Raw genomic sequence first — 19574 nt, forward strand, 5'->3', positions numbered from 1 at the left:
GATGCTGTGGCTTTTGCCTGTAGCGATGGGGTACGTTTACTCTTTGAGAGGTCTCTTCCAAACTTGGCACTTGGTGATACCAGATCTGTTGCTGGCTCAAACAGCAGTCCCTGGCCTTAGTCCTGTCTCTGTGCACCAGCCCCAGGGGAATGAGGATGTGCCGTCTGTGAGAAGACAGGACCAGCTGCAATTTGAAAGCTTCACCCTGATTCACCTTATTCCTGTACCAGACAGGCTTTGCAGGTAAAAAAACCTCAACCCTCCCTCCCCACCCCACCCCCCCAAAAAAAAAACCAAACCAACCCCCAGTTTCTAGTTTATTTAATAGACTTTGAAATTCTTTAAGCTGAAAACACGGAAGCAAAGAGCAAACCAAATTAAATCCTAGACTGTATTAAATCAGATGCCTTTGTAGCTGCCTTGCTATCCTTTACCTAGTACTCTGGCACATCCTAACTGCACAGTATTACGCTGTGTGCATCTCTGAAGAGATCGGAGTAATTTTCTCTGTTCCACCTGCACCAGGCCTCTTTCTTTCAGCACAGATGGAGTATTAATGGTTATCCTGAGGTTACTTTTGTTACTCAAACATTTCCTGGATTTTGCTGTTTCCTCCACCCCTCATCAATCCATTTGTTCCAAGTTCCTCACAAGAGTTTATTTTATTTCATGTCCACTTTACTCCTTCCTGCCCACAGGACTGCATACACCTTAGCATCTATTCTATGGAGCTGTTAGCACACAGGGATATTAGACAACGGTTATTTGCAGATTTTATTATGTTTGGTTAGACACTTCCAGTAATAGAAGTAACACACAAAGTTTTTTGCTTCATCACCAACATCACAGTAACAATAATGTTAGCGTGCTAAATCATGCGACAGACAAATAGATTATTAGCCATTTCAGTAATGGCTGGTTGACTGAAAACATCTACAAATGGTCTGGAAGAGCAATACATAATGCTATAGATAAGTTTACAGATCTTGTTTTGCTGCCAGCAGAAGTCTGCTCTGCAGAGGCCTTGAATAGGTTCTGAGTAGTTCGCAGCTATAAGAAAAGACTACAGCTGGATCTCCATTAGTAACTGATCACTGCGCAATTAAGCTTCACCTCCTACCAGTGACGCTCCCCCAGGGGCAGCTCTCTGAACTTCAGATGAAGAGATTTTGAGCTAGAGCACATGGTTAACAGCAGGATGAGGAACAATGTTTGAAAAAGAAAGATAAGAAAAAACCCAAACATTTAAGAAGCCATAATCTGTTTTGAGACTTTTAAAGAACATTGCACTGGAGGGGCAGATAGTATGTTCGTCGCTCATGGAAGGAAGTAGGGTAAATGCCACCTACTGAAGTGTACAAGTACATCAGGTATTAGGGGGGCGGAAAAAAAAATGAAAAACAGAAAAGGAGAACAGAAAGGAGAAGAGACCAAACTGTAAGATTTTCAGTTCAAAATGTAGGAATTTTGGTTCAAACCATAGAATTTTAGTGCAAACGTTACCTGAACAGCATAAATAGCTCAGAGGTCAGGCTATGCTGGAGTACAGATTCAGGATGGAACGCACTAAGACTTAATACGAAGATGAAACGAGCAATGCCAAGTTGCTTAAAATTTTAGGAGCGAGATGCTTTAAACACTGACCCCTCAGAGGGAAGAAGACAATTCAAGAAGGATGGTGAAGTAGAAAGGAATTTTATGCCTTAATTGTTGCTGTCTGAAAAGTTGAAATAAATTCTTAAACCACATGAAGTTTTGTGGGCCACTGATGAGCAGCCTTGACAGGCTGAAGTCTCTGAGGGAAAATACTGAAGGAATTTGAGAAACAAATCATAGAATCATAGAATGCTTTGGGTTGGAAGGGACCTTGAGAGATCATCGAGCCCAACCGCCCTGCAGTAAGCAGGGATTGAACCTGTGAACTTGGCGTTATTAGCACCATGCTCTAACCAACTGAGCTAACCCCGCTGGTCAATAAATCATTGTGGACATAGTGAATACCTTGTTTCTGACGTAGTTTTCATATTCTGTTGCTGGGACCCTTGCTGCTGTTTTTTTACCTGGTTTAGGGCAGGATGAAAGGTTCTTTGACCTCATATGGAACAGAGCTGCCTGTCACAAAGGTTCCTCTGGATGATGAACTCAGGAATGCTTGGCTAGCCATCCTTCAGACAAAGTCAACTCCCACCAAAAAGCTGAGTTTCTACTACACTCAGGTATGTTTCATGGTATTCCATGTTCGTGGCACATTTGGAGACTGAAGAAAATAAGATTTCCTCAACAAACAGAATGGTCAAAGGATTCCATGGGTATTACTAAATGGTGGTTTCTTCCTTAAAGGATCAGGTGAGGGGGAACGAGGTGCTTCGGCTTTTGATCGGAGTTGTGGCAGCAACCCGCCTCTAGTCTTCCCCATTGATGGCTGCGGGCTGTTACGAGTGCGCTGGGTGCTACTCGACAAACCACTGGCCCTCCCAGTTACGATCTGGAAGCAAAAATATTTTTTTAATGAAAAACATGCAATATACTCTTACACGAAATAGAACAGTTATTGTGAGAAAAGTTACCACCTGCATTATTGGCTTTCCCTTTGCAATTATCTGAGTTTTGTGCTGTCGGTGTTAGCTGACGAGGAGCACCGCGCTCGAGGTGCTGGCTCCGCAGTCGGATGAGGAATGCTCAGGGAACGCGGTCAGCGTAATGCAATCTGTCTCCGCTAAGTGTCTGGCAAGCGCTTTGGGATGATGATATTCAGCGTGGCTTCCCTCTGTCCCACGGACGATTTGTGTTACCCTTCCCCACGGCCGGGAGGCCTCCGGGAAGGCCGTGTCACCAGGGCTGGGGAGGGGCGGCACGCTGCCGGTGACCACGGACACGCTTAAAAAAAAAAAAAAAAAAATAGTAATTATTCCGCTTTTCTCCCGCTCCTTGAAAACGGGGGTGCTGAGGGAAATGCCCCCCCCCCCAAAAAAAAAAAAAAAAGAAAGAGCGGGGCGAACCGTGCCTGGCAGATGGGGACTCGCTGAGGACTCTGAGGCGAAGTTTCCCGCGGGCGGGCGGGGCGGGGGAGGCGGCGCGGAGCCCCGCCCCCACCCCCCTTCCTCCCGCCCCTCGCCTCCCCCGGTGCCCGCTCGGGCCCCCGCCGGCCTCCCTCCGCACGCTGCAACGCCAGCTCCAACTTTTCAGGCCCGGGGCGGGGCGGGGGGGGCCGGTCGGCGGCCCGGAGGGCGGGCCCGCCCGCGGCGGCGCTGCCCCGGCCGCGGCGGGGGGGGGGAGGAGGCGCGTCGCCACTTGCCCGCTCCTGCTCCGCCGCGGTGCGGCCGCCGGTCCCGCAGGCGCCCCCTCGTTTCCTTGCGCGGGGCTGCGCTGCCGAGCGGGGACGGGGGCGGGCGGGGATGGAGCGGTCGCCCGGCGCTGGTGACTCAGTGCCGGGGTCCCTAGCGCAGCCCGGCCCCGCCGGCGGCGGCGGCGGAGTGAGCGCGCGCACGTGACGCCGGCTCCGGCCCCTCGGTGCCGCCACAACCGGGCGCACACACACGCGCGCGCCTGCCCGCGCCTCCGCCAGCCTCCCCGCCGCCGCTCGCACGCAGCGCGCGAGCCGCCGCCGCCGGCGGGGCGAAGCTGTGGGCGCACTCCGCGGCGGCAGCGGCCATCGCGCAAGAGGCGAGAGTTTGCGAGGGCTGCTGCGTGCCTTCCCGAAGAGGTCTTGCGCCCGGAGGATGGCTGGCTGCGGGCTGTCGGAAGACGCTTGCTTCTCCTCCTTCTTTTACAACTACACCTCCTCCTGGGAGCCCTCCTACAACCAGGTGAGAGGCGCCCGGTGCTGCGAGGCGCGCCCGCCGCCGCGCCCGCCCGGCTGCTCGGGGGCGGCCGAGGTGGTGCCGGTGCCGGTGCCTGCCGGCGGGAGCTGGGCGCGCTTCTGTGCCGCTTGCGCGGGGGGGGGGGAGCCGGCCGAGGGGAGAAAGGAGAGCGCGGAGCCTCCGCGCCGGCGCCCGCCGGCCCCTTCCTTCCCCCGCGGGGACGGGGAGCGGGAGCCGGGCTGGGCGGCGGGGGCCGCGGGGCGCGGAGGGCTGCGCCTTCCCCGGGAGCAACTCGGGGCGCGGCGAGGCAACTCGGGCGAAGCGTCGCCGAGCCCCGGCGCTCGCCGCCGCCCTCCGCGCCTTGCAGGGCCCCCGCCGGGGGCAGCCGGGCGAGTTTGGCGGGGCGGGGGGCGCGGGCGGCGGGCTCGCTGCGAGGGGCCCGGCGCGCCCGTCCCTCTCTCCCTCAGAAATGGCCGCGTGTGCGCTCGACCTCGTAATTTCGGATCCTGCCTAGGGGGAAATAGTTGGGCTTACCCGCCCCTTCGGATCCGGCCCCCCAGCCCCCGCCGCGCACTCAACTTTGATGACTGCGGCGCGCTCGGCCGGAGACCGCCGGCTGCTCCGGCCGGGCCGGGCTCCCCCGCCGGGGCCGCGGGGGGCGAGGGGGAGCGGGGCGAAACCAGAAATCGCGCCTCGGAGGCAGAGAGCTATTCCGGGAGCCTCCAAAACGTCTTTAATTAAATAACTGTTGTAGTCTGCTGCCCCCGCCGCTTGTTTGGTGAAAGTCTGCAGGCAACTGTCATCTATAAACTGTATCGGGGTGCGTGCGGGGCGGGGGGGTTCCGGCGCTGGCCCGGCAGGAAAAGTTGGGCGGCGGGTGGGAGCGGGCGAGGGGCGGCCCCGGGCTGCGGGGGCGGGGGAGCCGGCCGCGGCCCCCGAGGCGGCGCGGGGCTCCGGGGGCCGCCTCCCCGCTCCCTCCCTGCGGCGGGCAGAGCCCGCGGAGCTCTCGGGAGAACGCGGGTCCCGCGGCCCCGCTTCCCAAGAGGCCGAAATCGCCAGAGCGGCGGTGGCCAGGTTAAGGTTACGCCTCGCCGCGAGGGGTGGCGGAGCGGCGCGCTCCTCCCCGCCTCGGGAGTTGATGGCACCGAGCGGCGGGGAGCGGGGCCGGCGGAGTTCGGGGGCCGGGCCGTGGCGGTGGGGCCCTGGAGCCCTGCTGACAGCCGGCTCGTCCCTTGAAGCAGCCCGGTAAATGCCGGTGCCTGGTGTCCCGGGTGCGAGCGGCCGCTCGCCGGGCCCACCTCGGAAGGCACCTGGCGCTGGGCGCAGCTGCCCGCCGAGTTCGCCGCCCCGGTCGGGGGGAGCCTTCCTGGCGCGGACGAGCCCGGCTCGCTGCGCTGTGTCCCGGGGGGGGGGCAGAGGAGCCGCCGCAGCCCCCTGCTCTGGGGCGGCCGGCAGGCGCCGCGCGGCGGGGCGGCAGGTGCGCGGGGCGGCGGCCGCGCGCGGGCCGGTAACGGCCGCCGGCGGCTCGCGACTGACAGGGCGGTGGGGGGGCTGGCGGCCCGAATGGCCGGGGCTGGCGGCCCGAATGGCCGGGGCGGGGGGGGGGGGGGGGGGGGCGGCCCAAATGGCCGGGGCTGGCCCCCGCGGCCGCCCCCCGTGCCCCTGGCCGCCTTCGCTCGGTGCTCCCCGCGGGGGGCGGCCCGGGGCGGCTCGGCCGTGCCTCGGCCGTGCCGGTGTGCGTGTCGCTGCGCAGCCGAGTGCGCGCAGGGGCCGCGGGTTGTGGCCCTGCCATAGCAGGAGCCCGCGCAAGCAGCTGGGATTGCAGAAGGGCTGGTGCCTGCTGTGAAAGGCAGGCAGCCGTAGGAAGAAGACTCCTTTGAAGCCCCCAGAGGAAGAAAACGGTTCGGAACGCGGACAATGAAATCCCGCTTGAAGCGGTTCCTTTATCTAAAGTTAGTTTCATTCCGGAGCGAAACGGTTCCGTGAAAGAATGGCATCGTCAGATGATAGGTTCCCTCACATTTCCTTTCAGGAGAGCAAGCCCGTATCACAATGGAAGCAGGACGAATTACTGGCAAATCCAGAGTTGATCTATTCTAAATACCAGCGCTGAACTGTATCTAAGGGAGAACGGGAGAGAGAATTCAGGATGCGGAAGGTCTATTTATAGAAGGACTATGTAAACTGTAGGATATATGCACAAAGTTGAATTAAATATGCATGATTAGGAAAGGAGTTTAGAAGGAGAAGGTGTAATCATTATATAGCGTTACAACGGGAACAGATGAGCATGCAAGGCTTTCCAGGGTGAAGATGAGAAGAATTTTTTAAGATACATATTCTTTCTGGTGCTCAAGGCTCCTTTCTATTTTCGTCTTTTGCGTGTTACGTTAGCATTTACATCAGTCAAATTCACCAGCTGAGGATTAGCGGTAGATGTTAGTCTGAATATGAAATCAAAATGAATGTGGGATTTTGCTGCAAACAGATTTTTCTTACAAGTTTAACACTTAAAAAGGCAGAGTTGGCTTAAATTTGACAGGCAGCCATATTCGTGTGTGTTTGTTTTTACCTGAATTGCATCCAAAAAAAAAAAAAAAAAAAAAAAAGCTTGCAAACCATTTTCTTCTTGCTAAATATAGCAACGTAGCTGAAATAGAATTTGTTTTGTATACTCTGTTGAAAACAAAACAGCAAACAAAAACTTTAAAACAAAGTGCTGAGATGAGAAGATGGGTTGACTACTGCAAGAATAGTTTTTTATTCCTAGATCAATATGATGCACTCTTAACATCTGGTATGAGGTAAAAGGATCCCTTGTATAATATCGATAGCGGTTCAGCCATAGCTTACTGAAAGAATCTTTTCCTGGCATCTCAAGACTTTAATGAGAGTATAAGTAATCAAAACAAGGCTTAATAATGGAACCAGTCAGGTTAAAGGGAACAGTGATTTCTTCTAGAAGCATCATATAGTATCTGACAGTTTTGAAAGCAGAGACAGGACATTGGCTTTATAATTCAGGAAGGCTGAGAGATGCGTTTCAACTTTTATATTTTTGATGCGTTATTGCAGTTCATTCTTAAGCACAAGATTATATGCGTGATTTGTTGGTAATATTCTTGGAAGGAGCTTGTCCATTGCATATTAAATTCCAAAGTGCATCACAGAAAAGCTTGTATCGGAAAAATGATACCTAGAAACTTTATGAAGACTGTTTCGAATCCATTTCTGAGACAGTCTTCCAGAAAATAAGGCTCTATGATAGTTATAAATAAGACTTTGCACTACTAAGGAGAACTCCAAAAAGATTGACTGTTCTCCTGAAGTTTGCTATCTTTTTTTACAGTTATTTTAGTACGGGGACTTAACCGTTATGCTAAATTCTAGACTAGGCAAACTTGTAGACTTAAATCCTAAGAACTGTGAATTGTGGTTGCATAAACTTACCTGTGTTCTCTTGCCAATGCGTGTAAACCTGAGGCGAAGGAATATCCAGCAGATTTCCTGTTGATTCATTTTGTGATCTGCATTTTTAGACTGTCAATAAACATTCTACTTTTAGTTCTTTACTTTGTGTGAATATGTGTTCGCTGGAAAATTCCCGAGTGTATCTTCTGGCTTACTGAAATTCTCTTTACATCTATTTCTTAATTAGTAGTCATCAGGAAAGAACAGCTATTTCCAAGTACTGCAAAGGGGGTATTCAGCCTTGCAAGAGCAGTAATATTCTTGGGCATAACCTGTCCATGCTGAACTGGCAGCATTATTTGTATTAATTATTTTTCACTCTCCAGTCCAGAGCTGGATACGTTGTTGTGTTACTAATCTACATGGTTGGGAAGTGCTTGAAAATAATTTGAAATGTAGTTCCTGAATGAAATCCTATGACTAAGGCATAAATCTGGATACTTATTTTAATTCAACCTCAAGAAAATCCCTGCAGTATAGAAGTAAAATGAGCGTATGCTGCCAGATTACTGCCATTGTTTCAGAGATTTTTCCCTGCAACACTCAGCTGAGGGCTTGTTACCTGGCACCGTCTCTCTGTCCTGCGTTTTCAAACATGGCAGTAGTTACGCAGCATCCTTTCACAGAATGTATTCTGTGGATATGAGCAAGTCAGTGAAAGATTAAGCTAAGAGCCAGCTTTGTGGCTTGGCACTTCGTCTTCATGTATGCAGGGACAAAAGCACCCCAATGCATTCAGAGCTTTCTGCCAGTATTTTTGGGGTGCCGGACTGAATGTAGTATATTGCTTTTACATATTTTCTTCTTTTAGCTAGAGTAGGTCCAATGGCCATTTCTATTTTGGTCCATAGCCAGTGAGACTGTTTGACTTGTGTTTCCATGGTATCTGGTTTTTGGTTTTTTTTTTATTTTATTTTATTTTTTTTTTTTTAAATTTGAATAGTAGAACTCAGTCTATGCAGATTTAGAAGTATGTTAGATGAGTTTGTGTTAATGCACTGCACATGTATAGCGTATACTAAGTACGTGTGTGTATGAGGATGTTGAATGAGAGATACTATATCCATCTCTGCAAAAGACTGGGCAGTGCACTTTGTGATTTTTGTAGACCTTTTTCTTTAACAGAAAAAGACTCAGTCGATAGTTGTACATTATTTGGCTGTGAAAACCAATGGAATAAAACCATTCAACTTCAGTTATATTTTAGCAAAGTCTGTAACATCTCTGCAAATTAAAAGGACACTGTCAAAACTAAATTAGTTAAGAAAAAGCAGCAATCCTGGTTCAGTATTAACAGAACAGATTTGTTAATTAAAAAAAAAAAGTTAATCCTGGATTTGAAATTTTCCCGACTTTTCTATATCCAAGTGGTGTTGTATGCTGGTGTATAAAGCTGGGAAAACGGAACACTGTAAAAATGAAAGTGAAACGCAAGACACCTATTTTCTTGGCATCCCAGCAAAAGACAAATGATAGGATAGTGGGGAAGATGTAGTTTAATAAAACAGGTAATAGACTTTAAAAAAAATGTTCTTAAACATGATTGTCTCTCTTTCAGAGATTAATGCCTTAATTGGACGTTTGACACAGTAACTTTGAAGACTTTCAGTGACTGGTAGTGAATGCTACCGTTTGTTTTCAAGGGTTGTCAGTGCCATTGCGTAGCATTTAGAGAGTAGATTTCAAAACATATTTTCTATCCACTTCCTGTGGTGTTATTCTGAGTGTTGTTTGATAAACCCATCCACAGGCTGGATGAAAACCCAGTGTATTCTGATGGCGGTCTCATCTGGCCAAACCCCCACAGTTTAAACTGGGTACAAACCATTTCCTCATGCCCCAGAGCAAACCAGCTAAATAGTGGTACAGTAGAGCACAATAACGCGATTTTAAAGCACGTGCAGAAAATGGGCAAGATGTTATTTTCATATCTTGGTTTAGAAGAAAAGCTTATGTGCAAATTGTAAGCTACAGTTATGGCTGTGATGAACTAATGCATTTTAGTGCTTTATACGTAAGACGGGATTTTCAAAAATACGGTTGTGTTCAGGAGAAAATGTCAGTAGTTCTAGCAATGGGTTCTGCAGGAAGAGGGCAGGGAGTTCTTAGCTGGTCAAATGTTCGTGTGGTCTAAGCAGAAATGTAAAAGTGCAGGGTTTGCATTGGAATGAGAATGGGGTCATCCACCCTTTGTACTCATCATCAGGGAAGCAGAACCTTCTTCCAGAGAGACCATAGGAAATCAATGAGTACACTTTGCTGGTGTAGAGATAAATGTGTACTGCAGAAGGGTATTAAATATAAAAGGGCAGCAGTAAAATGATTTACTACGTGAAGCAGTGGGACTTTCTTTTGGTCACCTAAAAGGCAATTTTCAATTTTTGATAACATAATTGTATTTTTTAAATACTAGTAACTTTAAAAAGCTGGCAAATAAACTATTTTACAGGGATTGGAGGTGTATAATGTAAGCTAAGAAGAGAGGCTTGTTTACAAATGGCAGCTTATTTACAAATATGTACATGTTTTTGAACATATTATCTGGCATTTATCATTTAGGTTGTAATCATCTGATCTGACTTACCAAAAGTTAATGGGTTTTTTAATGTTTTTTCCTGAGGCAGTGTGGATGCTTGCGATCCAGTTTGTCTCGCCGTGACCAGAAGGTATCACTGAGGGATACCAGCACAACGGATGCACATAGGAGAGAACCTGACGTACATTTAGGTGTAGAGGCTTAATGAAATGTGGAAGAGCAGGTGCACAGTCCTAACGTGTTGGTCGTTTTTTTGTTTCCTCTCATGTGTCTGTTTGCTTTTGTGAACCCATCTCCTTGTACATTTAAAACCTACAGGACTGTAAAATTGCTAAAAAGGATGGAGAACCAATACTTTTATGATATTTTTTTGTCTTAGACTCTATGTTCTCTGCAAGTGGCAATTGAGATTCCCCTTCTGCTAAGTAGCTGTGTGTTATTGTCTAGTCTAAAGGTAAAATTAAGGTGAAGAGAGATTAATAGCAGAGTGACCCTTGCTCTGGATATGGCACTTGTGACACTGTGGTCCTAATTTTGGAAGGAGAAATTGGGCACTCTCAGTTCCATATGAACGCACTGGGACCTGAAGTGACAAGAGGTGTGTCTACACTAGTGCTTTTCTCAGGAGCAGGAGTGTGCTGCGTTCATCCCGACTCTGCTGTGCTTTGGTTAGTGGTGTAGATAGGTCTTGTTGCAAAAAGGAACGGAATTCCTTTTGGATAGAACTGAACTGGGAGGTGTTTTCCCTAGTGCATTTAGAGCTACAGATTGACATTCAACTAATGACATGAGACCAGAGCTAGGATGAAGTTAAATAATCAAACAAACCACACCCTGAAGTGCGGGGTGCGAAGCACGTAGTGTAGACATCAGATCCTCAGCACCAGCTGTCTGGCTCTTCCAGTCTTACCGTTCTGTACGGCTTGGTTGTGTAGACAGCCTCCGCACACAGTTCAGTTTACCTAGCAGGCAGTGCGTGAAAGCTCACATTTGGGAGGCTGGTTGGAGACTCGTGGGTAGAACGGTCACCTGACAGGCATCCGTATGTTGCAATCATAAGACCATTATTCTTTCCCTCAAAAAGGGGTAGTTTGTGTTGGCACGAAGAGGAAAGGTTTGTTTGATCACTTGTAATATGACACATGGGCGAGTAAGAGGCACTGGTGCTTTGGCTCACAAAAGCCCTCCACGTTTTTAACCCATTTCAGTATTTGCAAGAGCAATTTAGTTCCTAATGTTAACAATGAGTGATTATGATTCTGTACTTCCGTTTACAGCATAAATTAGCATTTTGTTTCCCATTACAGCTTTTGAATGAGGAATTATAATGTATAATTTGCTGCAAATAGATGTTATCATCTCTTTGGATGTGAACAACCACATAAACTTGAGCAAATGATAAAAATGGAATCAATTACTTCTCAAATGGAAGTAGTTTACAAACCTTCACATGCAAAATGGCAATAGTAGCTGGTTATTGTAACAAATAATTAGTTTTTTTTAAAACAACATTTATTGAATTCCATTGACAATTTAGTAATTGTTTATAGAATATTTAACCATCCTCCTCGCAAATACATGCCACAAAATATATGCATTTTTTTAAACTGCAGATTGCCTCCATAGTCCTTGTGTGAAGCTTTTACTCATGTATATTCACCTGTACAAATGTTCCAGAAGACGAGCACTGAGCCACAAATCACACTGATGATGATGATGATTAGAGAGCTTCACAGTATTCTGGAATTAGTAGATCAAGATTGAAATTGTAGAGGGGAGAAGAATGAAGAGTATGTGTTGTAGGCTGTATCCAAAGCGTGCTGAAAGTGATGTGAATTTTTCTGCCACTTTTGAACATATGATCTAGGTCCTGGTTATTAGAAGGCTAAAGAAGAGGAAGACGCGTTATTATAGTTGCTTGAACGAGTGAATGCTGTAAGTCTCTACTGGGGGGGAAGGTAATATCATGTACTTTAATGAATTTACTGGTTTGAATTTCACGAAACAAGTTTTCCCTGTCAGTTGCTACAGTATATTTCTGTATTACACAGAGTTATTCATGCTTGGAGAAATACCAGTCCACAGCCAAAATGAACATGAGAAACAGCCCAGAATCCCCCTCATTCTCTTCCTCTTGCAGAGACTTGCTTCGTATCACTAAAGGACATAACCTAAGCATCATTTCTGACTCCTTCCTTTCAAGGAGGCTGTCTAAATTCTGATGATTTTCTACATACTGGTTTGCATGTATGTGTATTTCTGATCCTCTAAAGCTCTGACCATAAAGCCACCACCTACATCACCTCCTGTCAGCCTGAATTCACCAGCCTTTTTCTCACAGTCTTCCCTGGTAACCCCATTGCATCCATCCATTCTGTATGCAACATAAGCCCTGGTTGAACATACTGTCTTGATTGCCCCCACCTTCTGTCTTACCCTTACTTAAAAATACAAATCAAAGTCCATACTTTGCCTCATTTAGTGCTTTAGATTTTAGACTTCTTGTCCTTTTAAAGCCTTTGCATAGTTTAGCTTTTCCCTGTGTACTGTTACCACCACCTTTTTCTGTTACGACTGATGCTAGATTTGATGCTTGCTGGGTTGCTTCTCCTAACCAGCACTTCTTTTGCTGTCCTTGCACTTTCCCCTTTTACTTGGTGAAGTCATGAGCCCGTTGAGGAAGACCATGTAAGCTTTCCTCTAGCTGGTCTCTTGAAAGCCATTGTTGCCTAATTCTTAAAAATGGATAAACTTATTTTGTGCTTGGAAGACGATGGAACAAGCTGACCAAAAGCCACTCATCACCCTGACTGCTGCATTTCGCTGTGTTTGTCTGTTGCTTGTTTCTTTAGGTTGGTATCTGCTGCCATACTTTGATCAGTCTGTAGATCAGATAAACAACAGCTTTTTGTTCTTCTAATAATTAAAAAAAACCTAATGATGTCTTTTCTCATTTGCTCCACTCTAACAAACATTACAAGTGAAGTAATTAAGGGGGAGAAAAAAAGAATGATAAAATGAGAATAGCGTAACTTGCAATTCAGGGTACTGTATTCAGCCTTAGAGCCTTCTTTTGGAGGCCATGGAGCTCATTGCTTAGGATGGAGCTTTCTTGTAATTTTATTTTTGAGGCAGCTGTTGGTTGTGAAAATTTACTTGTTTTCCCATTTTGACTGTGTGTGTGTTTGTGGTGGGTTGTTTTTTTTTTTTTTTTTTTAACTTTCTGAACAAACTATCTTGGACTGGGGCAGGAGGTGAATGTTACGACACCGCATATTTGCAGTGAGGCTTTTTGAAGCTTAGAATGGTTGTCTGTTGTAGTAATGATTCCTGAAGGGCTGTTGGAACCTGGTTTTAGAAATGTGTGCATGGCTTCATAAAACGTTTCCACAGTCGTCATGGGGTCCCTGGACTGACAATTTACAATGTCAGAGGTGTACTTGGGTTGTAAAAACTCACTCCAACAAGATAACTCACTTCAAGCATTTGTTTTCATTTTTTTTTCTTGAGTCAAACAGCATATTGTGACTTGATGTGTCTGCTAAACTTCGACTTTTTATTCATGAAGCTTATTATTATAGCTGTCTGCTACCTCTATATGCTCATAGTTTGCTTAGGCCTTGATCCAGCAGACCACTTAATTGCTCAACTGTAAACACTTGAAATCAAGGGAACTGCTTACAGGTTTAAAATGAGCGTGTGGTGTGTTGGATTGGGGCCTTAGACAGCTGTATCTTAAGGACAGAGAACTTGGCTTCCTTCTTTTTTGTCAAGTACTTGCCATGCTTCCAGTACATGAGAAGTATTGATGGTAATTATGGCAGTGGGAGCAAGAAAGCAATGGGGAGATCAAGGAGACCTGGTAACGTTTACAGTACTGTTCATTGGCAGTTCAGTCTCTTTCTTTGTTAAATGGATTTGCAAACAAAAGATGATTCCTCTTCCTCTCCAAGCAAAAGCCTTGTGATGAAATGAATAGGTAGTGCATTAAAATGCAAAATTATGTGCAGTGACAGAGAGCCATGCATGAAAGATACTTAAGGACAGGAAACTCCTTTTGGATCATAAGCAAGGTTTAAAAAAAGAAATAAGGAAAAAAAAGATGGGTGAAAATGTGTAATGGTAAAAAAAAAAAAAAGATTCTAAGTAGGACATGCACACACTTAAATATTTAAGCCATGTGAAACAATGAGTAAATGAACTACTGACCAAATAAATTAGCAAAACAAAAGTAAGGTTGCACTTCTGGCCTTTTTTATTTTCATCCAAAAGACTGTTAATTGCTGGAGGATTAAAATAATTCATATTCAAGGATAGAAAGTGATAACAGTGTGCAGAAGCTTGGATGCTCGAGCTATACAAGAAACAGTGAAAGGAATACTTTTCTCTTTGTGTGATGTCAAAGCCAAAAGAATGGGGGGAAAAAAGGGAGGGGGTTGTGGCTCTTTGATGTCACTTTCAGAATAAAAATAATGCTGTAAAAGAAATAGCATAATCTTCTTCTATTTATCTAAGTCCTTTTTTTTCTAAAGAGTTAGGGCAGCATTGTTAATTGATTTTTCTGACACTCATAATAACAGTTGTATTAAAAAGAATTTACAAAGGATTTTTTTTTTTCCAGAAGCTGAGCCCTGCAGAATCTGTTGTAGAAAAGTGGGTAGAGAGTGGATTATTGTACATCACTGTTCTCACATAATTATAATCTGCTTGATTGGTAAAATGCATGTTGTGCTTTTGCATTGTCCATTTTCAACCAGTGGTGTCTTTCCAATAAGATTTGCTGGTTTTGTAGTAATAGCATCAGGATATCTCATGTCCTTTCAGTATAAATAAAGGTTGTCCTAACAGCTGCTCAGATTGTGCTGGCATAGTATCTGTCTTTGCTGGAGTGCCAGTTTTTGGCTAGAGTATTTTAACACACTGGAGCTTTTCTCTGGTTACCAATGGTTGAATCATTTCCAGCTGTGAACACAGATGTGTGGCTTTTTTGGGAAGTAAAGTTAATTAGGGGAGGTTTATGAATTGGTTCTTTATTTTTTTTTTAACATGGGGTTAGAGGATGCCTTTAGAAAATAAATAGTGTTTTTATGAGCATGAAGTTGGAGAGATTATCAACACACAGAGCGTTATGGGAAAATTTTGGGCATACCCATGACAAAAAGAGCCTACCCATTGCCTCATTACCTCCTAAAACCGTGTTAAAAATGAAAAGAAGAAATACTTACTATTTAAATTGATAACTAATAAAGTTGAGACAAAACTGGGAAATAAAAGTGACTAGTTTATCTTAGTACATATTGTGTATTAATATTTCTATTTGGCCATTTTGTAAGGCAGCTCACAGTCTTTTCAAATCTGTATGGGCCAACATTTCACACACGTCTCATTAATTTTTTTGTTTTCTTCATCTTTGGCTTTTGTCTTTGAAAGGAATTCTCTAGGTGAAAACTCTGGAAAATTATTTGCCATGTTTCAGACATTCTTTTCCCTTTTGTGTTTAGCATAACGATTTGGACCTTTAACATTGATGCCTGTCGATTTTTAAGTCTGCTGGTAGGCACAACGCAGTTGTTATGGAAAAGGGAACTTTTTGTGTGAAGAAACTCTGTTAGTTTTGTGATTTCTTTGTTACTTTTTTGTTCTTGATTGTTACATAAAATAAATGGTGAAGGATGACAAAAAAACTAGCAGCAACTTGTTTAATTTTTGTTACTCCTGTTGCAAATAAGTGTCATATGAAATGGAAAGCAATTCGTTAGAGCAACCTGAAAGGATGTTGTTCCTTGTGCACGCTGTGCGCATGCTAGGGCTGCACAGTGTATTGCATGCTAAAACCCCAGATGTACAGAAGTGTCTCTAGAATTATTACTAAACCTTCACGTCTAGATGGATTATAAACTCACTGAGCAGCATTCAACTTTTCTAAGACTACTACAACTGTAAGCTCCCAAAGCAAACAGAAAAAAGGTTGTTTACGTGTGTGTTTTGCATTTTTTTCCCCTCACGGGAAAAAAAAAGAGTATTTGGAAAGATCATGGAGAGACTGTTATTAAAAAAATACTTGTGGAGATCGCAAACGTATGTATCCATGAAACCACTGAACTCTTAATTCTCCTATGAGTAAATTGAACTATCCTCTGAACCATAGGACATATTTGGTGCTTTGGATGCATTGCTTCTTAGAGAGTCCGACGAAAAGCTTTGCACGTTTGGAGGAATATGGTGCCTATCTGGGATTTGCAGAGAGTGAGGCGATGATGTACTTCTTAAAAGCATGGGAAGCTGGGCAGTGGTTTTGGGTGTTTTCTGTAAGGGGCATTGCCCGCTACTTAAGCAGAATGCTTGTCTGCCTTTGGATTAGTAGTTGCCCAGGGTGAAGAATGGATGGGCAGTGCTACTTGCAGTGCAAGTTTCTAAGGCCTTACCCTGTTAGGTTCCTAGTTTTGGATATAATTTTGCCAGGTATTAACTGTATGAACGTTTTTTTGCCCCAGTTGTATGTCTCAAGCTAGGGTTTTGGGTTTTTTTTAATGCAGGTATCAGTAAATGTGATTTTTACTGTCTTCAGGAATGCTATTAGATTAAAAAAAAAAGTGCAGAATTTCATACTATGATGTATAATTAAATCTTGTCACCAGGGAAGGCAGTATAAAGTGTAGATCCTTTTTTTTTTTTAATAGAAGATTTGTTGTTTTCTTTTTTTTTTAGTGAAGGATTATTAACTATAAGACAAAAAGCAAACAAGAGAATAAAAGGGCTGGCATATTGAGAAATATTTTAGAAAAATATTAATTCTTTTGTAGTTTAGAAGATGTAAAGCAAAGTGGCAGCAAAAGTCAGAGCTGTATTTGATTAGAAATCAAAAGGTTATTAATAGTGCTGATTACTTCAGCTTAGTTATGTCTGCTCTAGTATTACTCTTATTTGTTTGCAGCACTAATCAAGCTCACTGTAAGCCCTTATCTTTGACCAGCCAGAAGAAATCATAAAAGGAAATAATTGTTTGGTGAGAAAGACTTTGATAACAGCATGACTTGTGTGGGAGACAAGGAGATAACACTGTCTGAATGAAATGATATAACCAAGGTAGCTAAGGTGATAAATTCTTTAGTTGTATTGTCCTCAGCAGTAAAATATACAGCAAATTAAAGATCTCTTTTTAAGAATCATCTTAAGAACTGATGGTATTTGTAATTTGCATGTTTCACATTTGCATGTGTAGAGGAAAAGGAGGAGATTTGGTGTTGAGAATAATATGATTTTGTAAAGCCACAGATTTACCCACAGATTTTGACCAGGCGATTCAGCCATTAATTATTATCCAGTCATCTCTCTGTTGAATTGAAAACTGTGGTTAGTGTTTGACTTTTCTTTGACCAAAATATTTTGCAAAATTTAAGTATTTAGCTGAAGGAAGACATCAAGTATTCCGGAAAGCTTTTGATACTTACTGTACTGGTTAACCATTCTTACTGTTTGCTTTCTTTAGAAAGCCCTGTTTTTCATTAGAGTTGTTCAGGATTAATTTTGTAGGCAGAGGTTCTCTTTGTGATGTCACCTGGTAGGTTGGGAAGCCCTTCAGTATCTTTTTGTTTCTCCCTCTGAAAAATACTTTTACTCAAGACACCGCTGTGTCTTCTTTTTGTTAAGCTAATCAGTGTGACCTCTTTAAGGCTTTTACTGGAGGACATTTTTTGTAGACTTCAAGTACACTTGCATAACTTTTCTCTTTTCCTTCCAATTTTTTTATTTCCCTTTAGGAAAATCAGATGCCAGAAGCATGAGATGGTATTTCAGTATTGGTCTGTCCAGTGCTCTCATTACTACAGAGAAGAATTCACTAATCTGCTTCTCTTTGTTTCATTCAAGGTTCAGATTAATTGGTTTTGCTGCAATATCACAATGAGAGTTCACACCGAGGAACTTGTGCATTTCAGTACTTGCTGTCTTAACTGAGTCATGATTATCCAGGATATAGTCTACCGTTCTGTACATATGTTACGTTTTCTGTTCATTGGTCTGCACCTTAGTACTTTGTTTTATCCAAACATACTTTGTTAAATGAGCCTCTTTTAATCTTCATGACTTTTTGCCAATCTTGTTCCTGTCTACTAATTTTATCATCACTTTATCTGATGAAATGTTGACTAGTGTGAAGCCTGGCACCAATCCTTGCGGAAACCCAGGAGAAACATCTGTGCTAATTCCTCATTGTATTTTGTAGTATCTCTCCTAGCCCCCTTTCAATGCACTTTATATACTCTTATATAGTATCTTCTTAATTTTTGAATCTGAAAGTCATGCTATAATAAATCAGCTGCCTTGCAGAAAGTCTTCTACAGATGCGTAATTACTGAACAAGTGGTGTCATCAAATGTTTGAGTTAAAATTACTGGTTATTTTTAGTGATGAGATGCCTGTCCTCTAGTTAAGTTATACATACAGGTAGCAATATGTTACTTAATACACCTTTCCATGTTATTTAATACACCTTTCCATGTTACTTAATATACCTTTCCTGGGAGGAGCAGGAACTTTCACATTCATAGTGTGTCAATGAGCATCTTTTTAATAACTTCGGATCTATAGAGACTGTACGTTAGTTTTCACATGGTTACACTTGTAGTGCCTGCACCAAAGAGACAGTGATAAAAGCATCATGTGGGAGCAAGACTTTATGCATGATGCATAATATTAGTTGTCTGTGTGCCAGCATGTTGTGTGCGCCCTGGATAGCTTCAAAACACTTCCATCTTTTTCTAGATAGGACTTGAATAACTAGAAATGTACTTTGAATTGGTCTAGACAGGGGACACCCTCCCACCCCACCACAAAATAAAGCTTTAGGATATTCTCAGCTCCTTAGTGTAATGCAAAAAGAAAAAGAAGAAATGAAATACGCTAACTCCTGATTCAGTTCGGCAGAAGCCAGTTTGTGTCAGGGCTGAATTTATTACTGTATATCTGAAAATGAGCTGGATGTGTTACTACTTTAATACGCTGTAGTTCATTCTCTTTAAACTCCTTCAGCCAGGACTGCTTCTGAAAGAGGTGGTGCTGGTGGCCCCATCTCCTGTCTTGCCTCCTGCATTGATGCTGGCGCAAGTGTTCCACGCTCAAGTTCATTCACCTCTTGCACGTGGCTCACCTTATAGCTGCGAAACATTGGCCGTGGCACAAAGGAGGGGCAGCACAGGCTCAAGAGCAAGCAAGCAAGGAAAAGGCAAATCCATGTATTTTAGCATCAGTGATGGCCCGTAGTGGTTTCGGTATGGTGTAAGTCTGCAGTCAGGTGTGCTAATGAAGTTACCGTGCCAATTGTTCACCTGTACTGCCTCGTTGCGTTAGCGTGGCCTTTGTGACAGAAGGCCCTCCGTCCAAATTTGCAAGCTGAACTGCACACACAATTGCTCCCTAACCTGGTTCTTTCAAAATGACCTAAATTAATATCAACATTGAAAAAAATTCTACTCTTACGAATCTTAACGACCGCAAGCAAACCTGCCTTTATTTTGAAAGAACTTGGGTACCGTACAGTACAGCGCTGATGTGCTGTCATGCTGGGTGATCATCAGGCGGTGATGATGAGCAACTAGAGGTCTGTAGGGGCGGTAGCCTGGGTCAGCTGCCGCCTCGAGAGACTAGCTGAATTCAGCCTGCATTTGCTGTAAAAGCAGCACTAAATGGGGGGAGGTACTAAGTAAGAAAGAATTAAGTGCCTTTTCTAGGAAAAATTCAAGGTGAAAACAGTGGAAGCTTCTTGTTTT

The 19574-nt window shown here is 44.4% G+C and overlaps 1 protein-coding gene across 1 annotated transcript in view; it reads left to right on the forward strand.

Annotated features, from left to right (window-relative positions):
* Positions 1–3719: 3719 nt before the first annotated feature.
* Positions 3720–19574, forward strand: part of PPARGC1A (PPARG coactivator 1 alpha) — a 369346-nt gene continuing 353491 nt past the window's right edge. Inside the window, exon 1 of the mRNA XM_075709515.1 lies at positions 3720–3806. Within this exon, the coding sequence (XP_075565630.1) occupies positions 3720–3806 (87 nt within the window). The remainder of the gene's footprint in view (positions 3807–19574) is intronic.

The sequence above is a fragment of the Pelecanus crispus genome, chromosome 4, assembly GCF_030463565.1.
Source record: "Pelecanus crispus isolate bPelCri1 chromosome 4, bPelCri1.pri, whole genome shotgun sequence".
Taxonomy (NCBI): Eukaryota; Metazoa; Chordata; class Aves; order Pelecaniformes; family Pelecanidae; genus Pelecanus; species Pelecanus crispus.